General features: G+C 42.0%; 1 protein-coding gene across 1 annotated transcript in view; it reads right to left on the bottom strand.

The window, feature by feature from the left end:
- The window catches only part of iPLA2-VIA (calcium-independent phospholipase A2 VIA), a 28,702-nt gene extending 13,484 nt beyond the window's left edge, over window positions 1–15,218 (bottom strand). Inside the window, exons 1-5 of the mRNA XM_089730868.1 lie at window positions 15,078–15,218; window positions 14,786–14,996; window positions 4,610–4,700; window positions 1,755–1,922; window positions 977–1,108 (exon numbers count right to left, since the gene is read on the bottom strand). Coding sequence (XP_089586994.1) covers window positions 977–1,108; window positions 1,755–1,922; window positions 4,610–4,700; window positions 14,786–14,996; window positions 15,078–15,090 — 615 coding nt within the window. The 5' untranslated portion in view covers window positions 15,091–15,218. The remainder of the gene's footprint in view (window positions 1–976; window positions 1,109–1,754; window positions 1,923–4,609; window positions 4,701–14,785; window positions 14,997–15,077) is intronic.
- Between the last annotated feature and the right edge of the window lie 5,114 nt (window positions 15,219–20,332).

Below are 20,332 nucleotides of genomic sequence, written 5' to 3'. Positions count from 1 at the left end.
GAACTGCATTCATCTAGTTTCCTAAATGACATCGTTGATTACGGACGTTCATTGTATTAGCTATATTGTTACTTATTTGCAAACACAAAACTAATGTACGTGGCATTACGTTTCACTATGAATTCGATTAGTGGATTAGGGTATGGAAACGTTACAAGTCGTGCCATGGTATCAGTGATGGATTCACATCTAGGCTCGTGAGGCCCGGGCTTAAGGCGGCATGTATTGAAGAGCGACATTTTTTTTTAAAAGGCAAGAAATATCAGAGACGTAAAACAATAAAGACTCCTTTGAAAATGTGTTCAGATTAATTTTTATAAAAAAAATATTATTAAGTTATTTTAAATTTTAAATTAAAATATTGGATCAAAATTAATAAAACTTATTCTAATATTAAGGACGGCGCGATAAACAAGGCTTAGGGCGGCATCAAGCCCAAATCCGTCGCTCATTTCCACCTCTTGGAAAAAAAATGACAATAACAAGTAACGCCATCTAGTACGGAGGAGACGAACGACGATTGAGACAATAGTAGAGATCCGATCTTATAGCATAAACGTTCGAAAAGGTTCGACTAGACTGTATGGTAAATCATAGAGTAGGGCGTGTCTGCTGACATAGTCCCAAATACCCCGCGTGCACCCTAGGCGCGGACACCTCGTAGGATCAGTTGACCGAAAAAAAAAAGAAATTCATGTCTTAGCGATCAATTTATTCGAATTATGAATCACATTCGATTACATCACTAGGAAGTTTCGAAATTAATTCGAACAATTGTGAACAGCCGGTATGTATTCTATTCTTATACCTACACGTGTAAAGCAACACGGAATAGTGATCGCTGACACTCCATCGTGATACAAAAACAACATTCCAGAAATGAGCAGAATGACCAAAACTCATAAAAAATATCCCAAACGACTATACAAATCAAATGAACGGTAATTGGTTAATTAAATACACCTTCAATGCTTACATTAATTATCTCCTTGTTGCTAGCTGCCGCGTAATGAAAGACTGTGTTCCCATCAACATCAATCGTGTCCAGAGAGCAATTATGCGACACCAAACATTGTACGACTCGCAAGCACGATGTCTTCAGGGCCACCTGTGACGTACAACTTGATGATTATCCGAGTTTAAAAAGTATATAAAAGATTAAAAATACTTCTATAGTGGGTTCTCCTACTAATGTAAAGAGTATTTCCACTTTGAACTGTGTTTTTTTTTATTTTTTTTATTTATTACATATATGGGTGAACGAGCTCAAGTATAGTTACAACGGCTGCCCCACCCTTCAAACCGAAACGCATTACTGCTTCACGGCAGAAATAAGCGGGGTGGTGGTACCTACCCGCGCGGACTCACAAGAGTTCCTACCACCAGTAAAAAGTTCTTGTACCACATGTCTACCGCTTTTTTTCTTGTCCTGAACCTCCTCTTATAATATGACAAACAGGAGCTTAAATTTATTGTAGCGCATAAAATTTACATCTTTTTTTAATGTCTTTATTTAGCTACAGGCCGAGACTTGGCTGTGCCCGTAGCATTCCGGACGACCATGAGTGACGGTAACAACTTACCATCGGACAGACAGGACGCTCGTTTGCCTTGGAAATCAATGAAAAAATCATTTAACATTATATTTTGCATGAAACTACGTGTATATCAAGACCAATATGATTAATAAAGCTATATAAAAACACGAACCATTTAAAACATTTCGTTCAATGTGAATAGGTCGTTTGGCTCACCATCAAAGGCGTGGCTCCCGTGATGGGATCGATTTCATTGATGTGTTTCTTTACCGCCGCATGAGTCAAGTGTTCATACAGGCCAAAGTGCGCTATCAAATGCGCTATTGTCCACGACTGATGCTCCGATAAAATATCGCATAATTTTTGTAGGGTTGAAACGGTACACTGTAAATACATGACCCATACTAAATATTTTGTTTCTTACAAAACTTCATATCTGTGTCGTCGACCTAGTCGCGACAGCTTTACATAAACACTGCTGGTGCACGCTTTGAGAGGCACTGGGAAATCAACTCTGGACACGTATTTTTAAAGGCACATTAAAATAATACTTTATTAACTGATATACATTAAAATAAATAATTTTTGCCTTAAAGGCGTGCTACGTCGATAAATTAATTACCTTGACTCCTAAAGTAAGTAGCTCTGCATCTCGGAGACAATTTCAGGACATAAATTCAATCACACTTCGGCACATTGAAATAAATGTATACATAAAAAGAGCATGATTGTCATTGACATCACAAAGTGACTGTTCTGAATAGTATTGTATACCAACAATTCGGCCATCAAATTGAAACACATGAGTACTTCGTGGCAAAATCAATAATCAAGGCTTACAGTACGCCTCACTTAACTGCTGGGCTGTGATGGTAATACGTTGATATAACGCTCGGAAAATGATAGTGAAGTACTATTCTGGTATGACATCACACAGCCAAATTCATATAAAATGCCATTTGAATTGAGTTTAAAATTTCTCGTAAAACAATAACTGCTTCACACCTCAAGAAAATTCCGTATTCTTTTTATTTCATTAGTAGTAGCTTACTTCAATAATAACAGTAAATTAATTCTAAGTTCATAATTGTTAAACTTTCAAGAATCTACATGAATATAATAGCATGACTTATTAAATTCTATATAAATGAGTAACCATTGATTGATGCAAGTACACCTACCAATTAAACAGCTGGATTTAAAATTTTCCAGAACCTCATAATGAAATTATTCCATTTGAACGAGCAGATGCTGAGTCATTGTGAACATCATTCGCTCTGAACAAGAAAATCTTTTGGATTTTACAGCTTATTAACAATTTTGGATACCATATATGGATAACAATACGTTTATGACCAAAAAATAAATACGAAGCCAAAAATTCAACAGCACAGGAAGGCTATGTTGTCTAAATCTGAACAAATATGGGTACTCTAAAGATAAATTACGATATAGATATTATTCGGTGATTTTGTGAAAACACCGAAGTACTATGAGCTACAAATGAATCCATAAGGGCATCAAATATTTTGCCTTTACCTATAGGTATAAGTCGAATTTAATGTTAGGAACTTCCTCATCTTGAAGATGGAAAAGTCATGATTTTATTTAACTAGTTATTTTAATAGTGTTAATAATATTTAAGTACAAATAATTGAATAAACTATATAATTACTAGCTGACCCGGCAAACATTGTTTTGCCATATATAAGATTTCTAGGGAATTTCTAGTGTAGAAAAAAAAACTAACTTATTGTAAGTGTGTAAGGATGTGGTAAATGAGTGAAAGAAGTATGTAGTGCTGTGAACGATGAGGGAATATATAATAAAAATAACAAAACCTCATTCAACCACATAATACCTCATTATAACAAAAAAAATGTCCAAATAAAAAAAAAATGTTAGGGGTGGACAACCCTAATCACTTAGGGGTATGAAAAATAGATAGTAGCCGATTCTCAGGCTTACTGAATATGCATAAAAAATTTCATGAGAATCGGTCAAGCGGTTTCAGAGGAGTATGGGAACGAACATTGTGACACGAGAATTTTACATATTAGATTTCTAGGGAATTTCTAGTGTAGAAAAAAAAACTAACTTATTGAAAGTGTGTAAGGATGTGGTAAATGAGTGAAAGAGGTATGTAGTGCTGTGAACGATGAGGGAATATATAATAAAAATAACAAAACCTCATTCAACCACATAACACCTCATTATAACAAAAAAAATGTCCAAAAAAGTGTGTGTGTCCGCTCCGACGCACGACTGGAGTTTACTGGATATAAAAAATTAAACGAAACAATACGAGAAATAGTTCTATATTACGACAACACGATACACTACAGATTATTAACAAATTAACGAGACACAAAACAAACGACTAACAAATATATGAAAATACAATAATGAGAGAAACGCGCGATCAGTACGAGGCTTTGTGGCGGACTGCCGGCGCAGCAGCCCGGCGTCACCTGCGATAACGCGGCCGCGCGTTGGCTCCTGATTGGCGCGCGCACGCATCACGCAATCAGGAGCCAATCAGGCGCATAACGCATTTCGTGTGACATGCTAGTACGATTTTGATTGGCGCGCGCACGCATCACGCAATCAGGAGCCAATCAGGCGCATAACGCATTTCGTGTGACATGCTAGTACGATTTTGATTGGCGCGCGCACGCATCACGCAATCAGGAGCCAATCAGGCGCATAACGCATTTCGTGTGACATGCTAGTACGATTTTGGTCCCCATAATTTTCATACCCCGGGCCTATATATGTAAATCGATTCTAAAGGAGTAAACTCCAATAAACTCCAATAAAAAAAAAATATGTTAGGGGTGGACAACCCTAATCACTTAGGGGTATGAAAAATAGATAGTAGCCGATTCTCAGGCTTACTGAATATGCATAAAAAATTTCATGAGAATCGGTCAAGCGGTTTCGGAGGAGTATGGGAACGAACATTGTGACACGAGAATTTTATATATTAGATGTGGTGTGTGATTCATATGACAGTGTTGCCCTAAAGGTGTCAAACAATTCAATTTATAATAATAAGAAAATATTCTTACATCTTTGGTAATTTGTATAAAAATGGGTATTCTTTCTTTGAACACTATGAACTTTTCTTCTGCACTCTCAAGAGTTTCTGACCGAAGTAAACTGAAATCAAAAACAATTTTAAAGACAAATTTTTATAATCCTCCATTTCATCACCAGCTTAAAGTTTTATACTACTCAAGTTTACTGTAATAAGCATTCTTGATTTCCTTCAACCCTTCTAAACATACCGGCTTTCAGTGTGTCAGCCCACCATATAGAAAAGTGAGGCGTAAAATACTGGTGTAATGCATATTTGCTACATAAGAATGCTATGGACCCAGTCGAAATCTATATTATGAGCAAAAACCCTGTCTATTATTATAACACCATTGAATTTTTTTACCATTTTTTATAAAAAAAATTACATTTTATACATTTCATGATCATTCATTTATACGATTGTTAACGAATCAACGTCGCGTCATACATTGATGGCTGTGATTGGCCAACGATGACGTCATCTAGCACGAACCAATCATAAAACAGGAAACGCAATAGTGGCACCAAATGTCAAAATTAAAAAAAAATTATAGCATGAAGAAAAAAGATGGACGCGCATGTCAATTTTGTAATTTTGTAAAATAATTAAAAATAATATATTGAGTATTTGAAGAAGTAACGCATTTATTCATTTTCTTGGCCACCTCAAGATACATCTAAGAAATAGACGCAACATTTCATTGGTCCTTCGAGCCGGATCATCAATTAAGTTGAACCAGACGCTTACTTGAGAGACGCATCGGCCATCGAAAAGGAAAATTCGGAAAATCTCACCAGATTCGCAAGATTACTGTGCTTTGGCAAGGCGTGCTAACCAAAATATGCTAAACTTTTCCCCTTCGCGTATATAGTACTGTGCATATTTCAAACCTTTTTTTTTATTTCTATTGAACCTTCAGCACCGGATCATCAATTAAGTTGAACCAGACGCTTACTTGAGAGACGCATCGATCATTGAAAAGGAAAATTCGGAAAATCTCACCAGATTCGCAAGATTACAGTGCTTTGGCAAGGCGTGCTAACGAAAATATGCTAAACCTTTCCCCTTCGCGTATATAGTACTGTGCTTTTTTTAAACCTTTTTTGCTTTGCATTTTTGCGAACGTACGTACTTTCGCTAATATTGAGCAGCTGTTTTGTTTAATTATTTAAAAACTGTAAGTACACCACCATTTACTTGTTTCCACAATGGCTACATCATAAGTTAGAATTATTGATGAAAGATCTTAAAAGAAAACGCGCATCTATTAATTGTCGTTTGACTAACTTTGGAAGTGAATTCATTCGAAAGTGTAGAATTAACTGTTCATCAACGTACCGAGCTAAAACTGCAGATGGCAGGAACACAAAGTTTAATGAATGATTTTAACCTCGTTCAGACTCAAATAGAAGACATTAGTGTAGAAATTGGTATAGAAAAAGTAAGAATCGCGTGAAGATTTCGAGCAAAAATATTATAATATTCATGCCCTTTTTTTTTATTTTTTTTTCCACAGGAGAAAATCGCCGGATCCCCACCCGCGCGGCAGTATGTGGGAGTTGAACCCACTAAAAACTCCTGCCGCTCACAACCGGCGCCCTACCTCGGACCGGGCCGGAGCCCAGTCGGGGCTATTGAAACGGCGGGACAGGGTTGACGCAGAGCACATTACATCCATCCCACCGTCCCACGGACGCCGGACCGGTGGCCGCCAGCGACACGACCACCAGTTCCCTCGTTCAGCGGGCCGAGAGCCCGCTTTGATGGCGCCGCGTTACACCTTCCCCCAGAGCGGTCGGGGGAACGCGGTCTACCATCACCCGGCTTCCTATTGCGGGTGAGCGTGCCAAGCACGCCACCCCACGTCTGGGTCTCTCCCCGCACAAAACGGGTGGGACCCCTAGCTCTTAGGGGGCCAGGACACGGATACGACCCCGGTCCCGACCCCCTGCTCGGCGGCGGCGGGTTTCTGCGTAGTGAGGAGAGCTTTCCCTCACTCGCCCCGCCGCCTCCTTCTGCGAGATGGTGCACTCGCAGAAGTCGAGCATAGCCTTCCATGACTCATCGCTGCCAAGCATCGACGCCACGACGCCAGGCAGCGACAAGTCAGGTCCTATCTTTGCGACCAGGACACGGCGCTGCACCTCCCACGCGGGGCAGACAGCGAGCGTATGCTCCGCCGTGTCCAGGTCGTGTCCACAATGGTGACACCTCGTCGTCGGCTCAGCCCCTATCCGGCGCAGGTACTTCCCGAAGCATCCGTGCCCGGTCAGCACCTGCACCAGACGAAAGGTGAGACGTCCTTCGCCACGATTCACCCAGTCATCAAAGACCGGGTAAACCGCCTCGACGTTCCGTAGCCCCCACGTGGGGTTGGCCAATCGCCTCGACCACGACTCGAGCACGGACCGCCGAGAATGGGCCTTCCGCGCCCGCAGCTCACTTTCGGGGAGACGCGCCACGCTCCGAGCACGAAGCTCGCTGCGCCACCGATAGTCGGCAGCGAGCGACTCCGCCTCCAGCTCCCATGGCGGCGTCCCCGCCAAAACACACGCCGCCTCGAAGGAGACGGTGCGATATCCGCGGATAACCCTGATGGCAACGGTGCGCTGCGGCCGGCCCAGGAACCGAGCCATAGTGGCCCGGTTGCGCGGCTCAGCCCACACAGGTGCACCGTACAGGGCCAAATATTCTTGCCCTTGCTGAATGTCTGACCACCGCTGATGAAAATTCAAAAGGTATGATGTCTGAACCACCGATTACAAGTTCCCAAAGCATTAAATTACCCACTATATCTGTCCCCACCTTTGACGGCTTATATGAGCACTGGTTAGAATTCCGCGATACATTTTTGTCATTGATACATAATAGTGAAACAATTACAGAAATTCAAAAATTTCGTTATTTCAAATCGTCTTTGTCCGGTAACGCTAAATCGGTCATAGATTCCATAGAATTCTCTGCTAATAATTATAAAGTTGCTTGGGAACTATTGTTAAATCGATTTCATAATACGAAACTATTAGTACATAACCATGTCAAATCCATGTTTACCATGCAATCGTTGACTAAAGAATCACCAGTGCAATTACGCAAATTAATTGATAATATTTTAAAAAACCTCCGCGCTTTAAAGCTTTTAGGGGAACCTACAGAGTATTGGGATACGTTAATCATTTACATAATTGTCACAAAATTAGATTCCATTACCGAACGGGAATGGGAACAGCAAAAGTGTAGTTTAATTACATCAACCAATAACACCAAAACTGTAGTTCAACTAAATGACTTACTTCAGTTTCTCAGGAATAGGGCGGATATTTTGGAAACATTTATAGTATCACATAGTAAAGCAGGCTTATATAGCGCGACAGACAATAATAAAAAGCAATTCAGTAACCAGTTAACATCCAAATTTCATTGCATTATAGTTTGAAATAAACCAAATAATAATAAATCACAAGCAAAGAATGCACGTAATTACAGACCCTGCATAATGTGTAATGATTTACATCCGCTATATTCATGTCAACATATTCGTGTACAAAATAGATAAAAATTTATCCAAACTAAACAGTTGTGCCCTAATTGCATGCGTCCAGGACCTACTGTTGACACCTGTGTGTTCGGGCCGTGTCGAAAATGTGATAAAAAACATAATTCGTTATATTAATTTGCGATGTAATTAAATATTATGATCATAGTTTTCCTCAAGTTACGTTGGCATCTTGTGAACAATCAGCTGTCCCGTCTAATACGAAAGATAACTCGAACTCACACTCTTTTCAGGCGCAATCTACTGACACAATTGATAACATGCATCCAGCGCAACCAGTTTTGCTGTCCACAGCTATTGTAGAAATACGTAGCCAGTCGGGTGTTTACCATCAAGCGCGCGCTCTACTCGATAGTGGCAGCGAACGTTCATTCATCACACAAACACTTTGTGACAAATTAAATCCACCAATATTACAGTCCACTCAAAAAATCCACGGCGTAGGGAATACAATAACACAGTGTTCGCAGTCCTGTGATATTGAGATCCAATCACGCACTGGTAGTTATACTGCACGCATTCAGTGTTTAATTCTACCACAAATAACATCAAACTTACTTAAGAAGACATATAACGTTAATTTGTTTACCATACCGGATAACATTGTACTTGCAGATCCGACGTTTTATGATAGTCAGCCGATTGAGGTTTGTTTTGGGAATTAGTTAGAGAAGGTAAAATACGACTTAAAATGGCCCCTATCTCCAAAATACGCATCTTGGTTGGATAGTATCGGGCTCATTTCAATCTATTACACGCAAACAAAGACATGTTAGCTGAAATTTTACGCAAACCGTTGACAGTGACACATGCTCATTAGATCAATTATTACGCAATTTTTGGGAAATTGAAGAATTACCAATTAATTCTCCTAAGTTAAGTGACGAGGAGCGCGCCTGTGACGAGCACTTTATTAAAACAACCTCACGGACGGCCGACGGGCGGCTTAAGGTTCAATTTCCGTTTAAGCACTCTCCGAAGTTACTAGGTGACACGCGCACACAAACTGAACGTCGTTTTTATGCTTTAGAAAAAAGGCTGCAACGCAATCCTACTTACAAACAAATGTAGATCGACTTTATACACGAATACATTAACTTAGGCCACATGAGTCTTGTATATACACTCGGGTGCAATGAAATCGCACATCTGTACATTTTTTGAAAAATATTATTTACTTCTTTTTATTTAAAAAAATACATATATTTTTTAACATAAGGTTAAAGGATAGTTCAATACCTATTCAATGATACCATATAAGACATGATAAGTTTACCTGCCTGCTGAAACAAAACGACAACAGCAAACTCCAAAAATTGCTCCCTCAACTCACTGCAGTTTGCAAGACCAACTGCAGGTATAAAAAGGCATGTTTTGTGTAAAACGTCATCAGTTGCAAGCCAACGCTTAACCTGATAAGACCTCTAGTGACTCCAATTGCATTTGTCTGAAAAAGATGGACACTACTCCGGAAAAAGCCGCTCAAGTCGTCGCTCTAATTGAAGCGGGCCAGAACCAGAGTGCTTTAGCTCGACAACTGAATATCAGCCGATATTCAGTTCGTCGTGTGTACCAGCGCTATCGGGAGACTGGTGGCTTTGAAAGGCGACGAGGATCTGGTCGAGCAAGAGCTACAACACAGCGCGACAACAGATTTCTTGTAACGACAGCGTTGCGAAATCGTCGTTTGACTGCCGTTGAACTTGCACAGCAGCTTCAACAGGTGCGTGAAGTGGTAGTCAGCAGGTGGACAGTCAGAAGGAGACTTGCCGAAGGTGGTTTGACTGCGCATAGGCCAGCAAATGGCCCTAAATTGACGCCAGCTCACCGCCGGGCTCGTTTTCGATTTGCACAAGAACACGTCAACTGGACAGCCGGACAGTGGAAAGCAGTCCTGTTCTCAGACGAGTCCAGAATGTGTCTTCATGATAATGATGGACGTGGAAGGGTCTACAGAAGGCGCTCAGAGCGATTTTCCCAATGTTGCATCACAGAACGTGTAGCATACGGCGGTGGTTGGTGTATGTTCTGGGGAGGTATCTCACTCGAACGAAAAACAGAGCTTGTCTTCATCGTTGGGGCCAATATTAGGCGACAAACAAGAGGTCTAACATCTCAACGATAAATAGAGGAAGTTCTACAAGAACATGTCGTACCATTTGGCCGTTTAATTGGAAGTAACTTCCTTTTTATGCATGACAATGCAAGACCTCATACCGCTGCGATAGTGAGACAATACTTACAAGAAGTAAATGTACCCGTGATGGAGTGGCCAGCTCGGAGCCCGGACCTTAATCCGATTGAACACTTGTGGGACGAATTAAAAAGAAAAATTAGAGGTCGAAATAGTGCTCCAGCTAATCTCCAGGAGCTACAAAATGCGCTCAAAGAGGAATGGGATGCCATGCCACAAGACTTTATCAGAAACTTGATAGAGTCGATGGGGAATCGGTGTGAAGCTGTAATTCGGGCAAGAGGGGGCAATACTTGTTACTAATAAATGATTTTTCAGTATTTTTTGTTGTTTTTTTTTTATTAATCCCCAAATTTTAAACGGTTTAGTTGAGTAATCATTTTGTAATAAAGATTAAATTGTTGTTGTATTTTATTTTCCTCAAGAAAGTAACCTTATCTCCACTTATATGGTATCATTGAATAGGTATTGAACTAACCTTTAACCCTATGTTAAAAAATATATGTATTTTTTTAAATTAAAAGAAGTAAATAATATTTTTCAAAAAATGTACAGATGTGCGATTTCATTGCACCCGAGTGTAGTTATCAAACACCACATTACTTTTTACCTCATCACGGTGTGTTTCGAGAACATTTCACTACTACCAGTTGCGTGTAGTCTTCGAGTAGTAGCTAGTATGGCTTCCACTTCGGGGCTATCATTAAACGACTTGCAGATGATCGGTTCAGCTATACAAGGCGACTTAATCGCGATTTTACTTAGATTTCGAGAAAACAGGTATATGGCTTGCGCAGACATAGAGAAAATTTATCGTCAAGTACTTATAGAAGATGATGAAAGAGATTATCAGCTGATCCTGTGGCGAGACGATCCTTCCAAACCACTCATGGTATATCAATTAAATACTGTTACCTATGGTACCGCTTCGGCACCGTTTTTAAGCTGTAGACTGTAGATGTTTAAAACAATTAGCGCAAGAGTATGAGGTTCCGTATGTGAAAGAAACTATTAATGATAATTTTTACGTGGACGACTTAATTTGCAGTGCAAATAGTATTTGAAGATTAAATTAAATTTGCGAAGGAACTGATAAGGTTTTAAAATCGGCTTGTTTAATTTTACGTAAATGGATTTTTAACTTTGACTGCGCTGATAATGACGATGCTCAAAATGTTACAAAAAAACTCGGTCTAGCAGAAGATAACGTGTTCAAAACAAAACTTTAGGTATTGGATGGCCTGAAGTCATGGTCCAGACGGCTGGCCGATCCTTCGGCTGGTCGTAGGACCGTCGAAGCGATTCGCCCGGTTCTTGTGAACTGGGTGAATCGTGACAGAGGACGCCTCACTTTCCGGCTCACGCAGGTGCTCACTGGGCATGGTTGCTTCGGTGAGTTCCTGCACCGGATCGGAGCCGGGCCGACGGCAGAGTGCCACCATTGTGGTTGCGACTTGGACACGGCGGAGCACACGCTCGTCGCCTGCCCCGCATGGGAGGGGTGGCGCCGTGTCCTCGTCGCAAAAATAGGAAACGACTTGTCGTTGCCGAGTGTTGTGGCATCGATGCTCGGTGACGACGAGTCGTGGAAGGCGATGCTCGACTTCTGCGAGTGCACCATCTCGCAGAAGGAGGCGGCGGGGCGCGTGAGAGACGCACAGGCCCGCTGCCGTCGAGCGGGGGCCAGGGAGGCGGATATCGCCCAAGCCCTGACCCTCTAAGTGTTTCGGGTCCCCTCACATGTCGGCCTGGGGACCGGCGAAGGGGGCCTAAGAAGACGACGTGCAAGCTGCTCTGCACGCGTTTTATGCATGAGCATGCGGGTGATGGAAGGCCGGCTATCCTCAACCCACGCTGGTTTTGACCCAGCGGGGTATTCCGTAAGATAGACCATTCTAACCGGCGCCATCTAGGCGGGCTTCGGATAGCCTGCCGACCGAGAGGGCTGGTGGTCGTGGCGCCGACGACCGCCAGTCCGGCGTCCCGAGGGGGTGGGTGATGGGAGAGATGTGCTCCGCACTAAACGCTTCACTTTCCCCCCTTTGCCTTTTCATGAGTTTTGTCTCATGCGAGGTTTGGACGTTGGTTGTTGAGAGACAGGAGGTTTAAGTCGGTTCGACTCCGACATGCCCCGCCCTCCATCCCCAGTGAAGGGCGGAAGTCCGGCGATTTCCTCCTGACAAAAAAAAAAAAAAGGTATTGGATGGAATAACAAGTTAGGTGAATAAAGTTTTTACACGCAAAATAAGTATGATGACAACATTATTACGAAACGCATTATTTTATCTGAAATTTATGACCCCTTAGGTTTAATTAGTCCAGTTATTACTATCGCTAAGATATTATTACAAAAATGTTGGCTGTTGAAGCTTAATTGGGATGAACCGGTTCCTTGTGACGTCGCGCAAGCATGGGATCGATTTGTTTCTTGCCTATCATTACAAATTAACATACGCATATCGCGCTATGCTATGTGCATTGATCCCATAATGGGGAATCTGCCTCGAGAACGGCTGCAGCCAGGTTTTCCCTTCTTACACTGTGGAGTGGATTATGCAGGACCAGTGTTCATTTTAAATCGTAGGGGTAGGGGAGCAAGATTACAAAAATCGTATATATGTTTATTTGTATGTTTTGCTTCACGCGCCGTACATCTCGAGCTTGTGACCGACCTTTCATCAGATGCTTATTTGTTGGCACTGAAGAGGTTCATTTCACGTCGAGGAAAACCTATCGAAATATACTCCGATAACGGGCGCAACTTTGTAGGCGCAATGAATGAATTCGCAAAGTTTTTAAATTGTTGTTCAGATGACATTAAGGCATATGCGATTTCTCAAAATATAAATTTTAGATTGATACCGTGTTATGATAGTCATTTTGGGGGCTTGTGGGAGGCTGGTGTTAGAAGCTAGAAGTATCATTTGCGGCATGTGGTTGGCAACGCACACCTTACATTGAAGAAATGAGCACAGTACTATGGCAGGTTGAAGCTGTCCTCAACTCCCGACCTTTAAACCCTATGTCCTCAGATCCATAGGATTTTCTTCCACTTGCCCCAGCTCATTTTTTGGTTGGCCGTCCGCTAACTGCACCTGTACCTGATGACCTTCACGGTGTTCCGGCTAGTCGACTTACCAGATACCAGAGAATTGAACAGATCCGCCAGCACTTCTGGAGTCGCTGGGCTAAAGAATACGTGTCAGAGATGCAAACCAGTAGCAAATGGTACCAACATAAGGGTGAGCTCAAGGAAAACATGTTGGTTCTTAGAAAAGATGACAACTTACTGCCATTGAAATGGAGCTTGGGACGAATTATCAAAACATATCCAGGCAAAGACAGCTTGTCACATGTGGCTGATATTCGCAAAGCGGATGGGATTGTGAGACTGGCATTCTCCAAAATCTGTCCGCTTCCTTTACATGAAGAATGATTACGCACGATAGCAGCTGCTGGGTCTCTGAATGATCATCTCCAATTGTTGGAACCTGGTGCTTCCAAGGCCGGGAGCATGTTAACGAATCAAGGTCGTGTCATACATTAATGGCTGTGATTGGCCAACGATGACGTCATATCGCACGAACCAATCACAAAACAGGAAACGCAATAGTGACACCAATTGTCAAAATTTAAAAAAATTATAACACGAAGATAAAAGATGGACGCGCATTTCAATGCTATATTTTTAAAATAATTAAAAATAATATAATGAGTATTTGAAGAAGTAAACGTATTTTTTCATTTTCTTGGCCACCTCAAGATACATCTAAGAAATAGATGCAACAATGATATTAATTTTAATATAAAAAATTTCAGATTTTAAGTGCAGTTTTATCTTTGAAATTATAACAATAAATGAAACTTAACTATTTAAGAAAACTAAGTAAGCATTTTGACATTGGAAGAGGTAGGGGGAGTAAGCATCATCTTACTTATTGGATACCCACTAATTAAGTGACAATCACTTGATTGACTGTAATTAATATAGAAGACTTACATTTTGATTTGAGTTTTGAATTGTAAATTGGAATTACATGTTATAAATCAGGACAAGTTTACTTTTTTTACTGCTTAATATAATTTTTTTATAATAAATATGAGCTGCACAAATTTTGAGAAAATACGAAGTTGAGATGGTTGAAAGAACACTGTGCAATTCTGTTATCTATCAATACATAAAGAATTTATCCTAAGATAAATTAAAAATTAAAAATTAAGAATTGTAATTAAATTATGTAATGAAATTAGGTTTTCGTAAAGAAATATTTTAAATCACCAAAATCGCAGGAAGGTTAAACGGTGCAGTTTTCGTTAAGGTACTTATGAACACTTAAGCAACAACAAGCTTTTTTTCACAATAAGAATTCAATAAAATAGCAACTAAAAATTAATAATCGCGTTTATGAACTGACCTGTACATTTGATGTAAATTCTCTGTAAACGGTTTGTATAGAACGATTTCGTAATATTTATCTTTAGGATTTTTACCGTCATTCGGTATTTTCGGACCATACAATAACATACTATCTTCCCTGTAGTGAACTGGTCGTGAGATGTAGTTGTCTGATCGCACGTCGAGGACTTTGGTCGGCAGCTCTTCGGTACGAAGAAGACCACGAAAAACTAATAAAATATTATTAATATTTCATTATAATTGTTAGGTACTTGAAACAAAAAAATAATAATAAATTTTATAATACTCACATGAATTCAGCATTGTGATCTGTTTTATTCAAATTGTGTACCGCAGGTTTTCATTAAATTAAAGTTTAAGAATTGTTATTGAAAAAATGATGTAAACACAGACCATAACTTACGACAAACCACGACAGACAGACAGATCGGTGATGTGTGACATTTAGTGACATTTACGTTATATAAACTAAATTTTTTTAAGGGATTTTATGACCTGGTAACTAAGACCTTTTATTACCAGGTCTTTATTACTCTTATTTTAATTTATATTCATATTTTTATGAAAAATGATATTATGGATTGAAATGAAATGAAGATGATTAATTTGAGACATTAATCATCTGGGATGAAATTAAATGAAATGAATTGAGATGATATAGGATGAAATATAATCTCAGTAAAATGATGGTCATTTACTAAGATTTTTTCAGTGAACTTTTGGAGGATCCCGAGAAGTTACGTCCAGCGGCTTTGTTTTATTTTCCCACATTTGTGTACTTTCACAGATATTAAACAGTTAATAAACCACCATTATTACACATTTAAACCTGAAGAAACACTAAATAGACAAAATAAACACAAATCACACAACTTCACTCCTCGCGTTCCCGCCAAAAAGTCCCTTACGTTATACTACTCTGTGATCTGTCAAAGATTAATTTGTTTAGATATAGGTATACTACATACGGCTCAGTGAATTTGGCCCCCCTTTTTTCTATTTTCTGATTTTTTTAATTTTTAATTATTTGTTCGTTAATGTTAGAAATTGTAAAAATTGTTTGTTCGTCTTTTATTTATTTGTAATTAATTAAGCAAATGATCACCCGTAAGTTGCCCCTCCTTACTAGATATCTTTATTTTTATCGCTGAGATTAATTCATTTTTATCAATTATCGTTTGTTCGATGACTATTGGTGATTGTTCGGTCATAAAAACAATTAAATTCCCAATTATTAATTATGTATTTTATATCTAGCAAACTATCACCTTTTTTTTTTGCTTTGTCCATTGGGAGGGTTATGCCAGTAGTCACCACGCTTGGCAGGCGGGTTGGTGACCGCAGTACTATGTCCTTTCTTCAGGGCATGCTGCTGCCCATGTCCTGATGTGTTTTTATTTAGAGACATAGCTGGTTATGGATGGTTATACCGGCATCGGTCGGTCGCCAGGGCCTCGTCTGTTAGCTAGCAGGATGCACCACGGGCAGGTGAGGTTGGCTATTGAGTAGCTGTGATTTCATTGCCACCCCTTACATCCCAATGCTTAAAGACAAAAGTTTTTAACGCTTGTGTGCTGCCGGTCATGACATATGGCGCTGAAACGTGGACATTAACCGTAGGTTTGGTCCGTAAGCTCAAAGTCGCTCAGCGTGCTATGGAAAGGTGTATGCTCGGAGTTTCTTTGATGGATCGAGTCAGAAATGATGAAATTCGTCAAAGAACCAAAGTAACCGACATAGTCCTAAATGCTAGCAAGCTGAAGTGGCAATGGGCCGGACATACGTGTCGCAGAACCGATGGCCGATGGAGCAGACGTGTTCTGGACTGGAGACCGCGTACCGGTAAACGCAGCGTTGGGCGTCCCCCTGCCCGTTGGACCGATGACTTGCGGCGATATGCTGGGAGAGATTGGATGCGGAAGGCGGAGGATCGTTCATTGTGGCGGACTATCGGAGAGGCCTACATCCAGCAGTGGAGAGATACAGGCTGATGATGAAACTATCACCTCACGCCTACATTGCGCATGCACTGGTTTTGTCAGTCAGCTGGCAATGGCCATATTTACTAGCGTTTTGTTTACAAGTGCGTTTATACGGTCTAATTATTTCTTATGTAGATCTATTCTTATGTAGATTCTATTCTTATGTATTTCTTATGTAGATTGAAGGCAGGCGCCCTCAAATATACTATTTGTCCGGTAGTATATTACTGAGTGCACGGGCACGCGATCCCGCCTTCCCTGAGCTACTATAGACCACAACCTACTTTCCCGTGGCTACAGTATCCTGTCCTTCCTACTCCTAACTCCCTCTTCTCCTCATCTCTTTAATACCCATCCCTACACGCGGCTCCCTCCCGCTTAACACACAAAGTCTGACTTGGTGAGGAAGGCAACACAACGCAGATATGCAACGTGACTTGGCGGACTGGGCAGGTCAGCAAGGCAAGGTGGATGGCCTAGGGCGATGGTGGAGGGCATATAGTCACCGTCGGCCAGACACAACATCCAACCCCTTCTTCAGTCGTAGCGGTTTCCCGTTCCACTGATCCAAGAAGGGATAGGACGAGGGTGTGCGCCTGCGTGAGCGCAAACGTTTGCGCACCTAAATATATCCTGCGTATCTGACCGCTTCCGCTAAAGGACTCCGAATAAACAAAAGTCCTGTGGCGATGGGTAGAAGTAGAGAGGTCTAGCCTGATGTAAGCTAGGCTTTGTCCGATACCTGCACACAGGCGGTCTCGGGGGTGTGAGTACACACCGTGGTCGTTCTTGCGCTGCGAGTTTGGGGCGACAGCGTGGGTTCGGCAGCACCCGAGATGACAAAGCAGCCCTGTTTAGGGAGGCACTGCTTTCCCCGCTCAGCCGGGGAGGGGGCTAGAAAAGGTGCCCTAAAAATTGCTCGTCCCATTTGATAAGTGGTAGTAACCGCGGCTGCCACTGCATCAGTCAAATCGTGGTCGACGTTGCAAAAGAAATATTATAAAAACATCTATCATGACATTTGGCGCGTGGAACGTGAGAACGCTTCTTGATCGAGATGGCAACGCCTGCCCTGAACGCAAGACCGCCATAGTAGCTCGGGAACTTCATCGCTACAACGTAGATGTGGCTGCTCTCAGCGAAACACATCTTGCCGATGAAGGAGAGCTGGTGGAAATAGGTGCTGGTTATACTTTCTTCTGGAAAGGTACCGCTGCCTCTGAAACGCGACATTCAGGTGTAGGATTTGCCATCAAGAATCACTTAGTAAAGCGATTAGAGGAGTACCCTGTACATATCTCGGACCGCGTTACCACACTGCGAGTTCACCTGGATAAAGACAATTACCTTAATGTCATCAGTGTATATGCTCCAACGCTTGACAAGTCTGATGACATTAAGGACAAATTCTATGGGGAAATGACTCTTTGCCTTGACAGCATAAACGCCAGAGAGCAGGTACTATTGCTGGGCGACTTCAATGCCAGGGTTGGTCGGGACTATGAGGCTTGGCCTGGAGTTCTGGGTAGAAACGGAGTCGGCAACATGAACAGCAATGGTCAGTTGCTGCTCAGTCTTTGTGCTCAATACGGTCTAGCAATTACGAACACTATGTTTAGACTTTCCGCTAAGTACAAGACAACATGGATGCACCCAAGATCCAAGCACTGGCATTTGATCGACTATGCTATCGTAAGGCAGAAAGATTTCAGCTAAGTGCAGATCACCCGTGTTATGCGTGGTGTGCACTGCTGGTCTGACCACCGACTTATTGTCACTAAGCTACGACTCCGCCTCCGCCGCCCGCGTAGATCTCCTATGAAAAAGCTTGCGTCTTTGGACATAGAGAAGCTAAGAGATCCTGAGGTGAGGAAGAACTATGCTGAAGTTTTGTCTAAGAAGCTGTTGCCAGTTAATGAGACAGGTGATGTTGATGCTGACTGGGGAGCTTTATCATCTCATATCATGAATACCGCTTCAATTGTACTGGGTAGGAAATGCCGTCGTAATGAAGACTGGTTTGATGGAAATGATGAGGTTTTGCGGGCGGCACTCGACAAACACCGTGATCTCTTGCGACAGCACAGAAGGCGTAAAGGAAGCGTTGCGGCGGTCAAAGCTAGTGACCTCGAATTGCGCAAGCTGTCTCGACAAATAAAAGACAAGTGGTGGCAGGACAAAGCCATTCATATGCAATGGCTCACTGACACAAACCAGCTCGGTGAGTTCTATAGCGAGGTGCGCAAGCTGATGGGTACATCCAACCATGCAAAGGTTCCTTTAAGGGCTCTAGATAGTAGGCACCTCTTAACATGCAAGGAGGATGTACTAAAGCGCTGGGCAGAGCACTTCAATGCCCTGCTGAATGTGGATCGATCAGCAGATCTGCAAAGCATCGCTTTAACGCCTCAACTCCCTCTTGCCCTTAAGCTGGACGAGCCCCTATTGCGTGACGAGGTTGTTACTGCCATCAGACAGCAAAAAAATAAAAGGGCGGTTGGCGCTGACCTTTTACCAGGAGAGCTGATCAAGTACGGTGGAGAGGATTTGCACACGTTGGTTTGGGAACTGTTTGTTCGTATGTGGGAGGAAGAGCGCGTTCCGGATAGCTTTAAAGTATCGCGCATAACTGCTCTCTATAAGAACAGGGGCGACCGATCTAACTGCGACTCCTACCGCGGTATTTCGCTCCTATCGGCCCCTTAAACCGCTTAAAGGACTTATCTGAAAAGATCCTGCCCGAAACTCAGTTTGGCTTCCGACCGGATCGAGGCACATGCGAAGCGATCTTCTCTGTGCGTCAACTACAAGAAAAGAGCAGAGAACAGGGTCGTCAGCTGTACCTCTGTTTTGTTGACCTGGAGAAGGCTTTTGACAGCGTGCCTCGCGAAGCCTTATGGTTGGTGTTACGGAAACTCGGATGCACGGAAAAGTTTGTGGCGCTTCTTAGACTCCTGCATGACGACATGCAATGCTGCGTCACTGTAGATGGTGAGCAGACGGGCTTCTTCCCCGTTACCTGTGGGGTGAAGCAAGGATGCGTCTTAGCGCCTACTCTGTTCGCCTTGTACTTTGCTGTCGTAGTTAGAGAGGTTCTACAAACTGTTTCCCAAGGAGTCCGCATCCGCTTCCGTACGGACGGCAGCCTTTTCAATTTGGCTAGACTTAAGGCTCGCACCAAAGTGTCGTATGCATTGATCACTGAGATCATTTATTCCGATGACTTGTGCTTCTTAGCAGAATCCCCAGACGGCCTGCAACAGCTGATGTCCGTTTTTCACCAAGCCTGCCGTAAATTCGGCCTGAAGATTAGTGTCAATAAGACGGAGGTGATGTCCCTGGACAGTCACGGTCACGAGACACTAACCATAAAGCTTGGTGAGGATATTTTGAAGCAGGTGAATTTTTCTAATGAAATACGTACTTAACGATTGTTCATGATTGACTTCCGCGGTGAAGGAATAACATCGTGTAATAAAAATCAAACCCGCGAAATTATAATTTGCGTAATTACTTGTGGTAGGACCTCTTGTGAGTCCGCACGGGTAGGTACCACCACCCCG

This window comes from Bombyx mandarina, chromosome 11 (assembly GCF_030267445.1).
Source record: "Bombyx mandarina strain Sakado chromosome 11, ASM3026744v2".
NCBI classification, from domain to species: domain Eukaryota; kingdom Metazoa; phylum Arthropoda; class Insecta; order Lepidoptera; family Bombycidae; genus Bombyx; species Bombyx mandarina.
The sequence above is the reverse complement of the archived record's forward strand: the minus strand, read 5'-3'. Positions and strand labels throughout refer to the sequence as shown.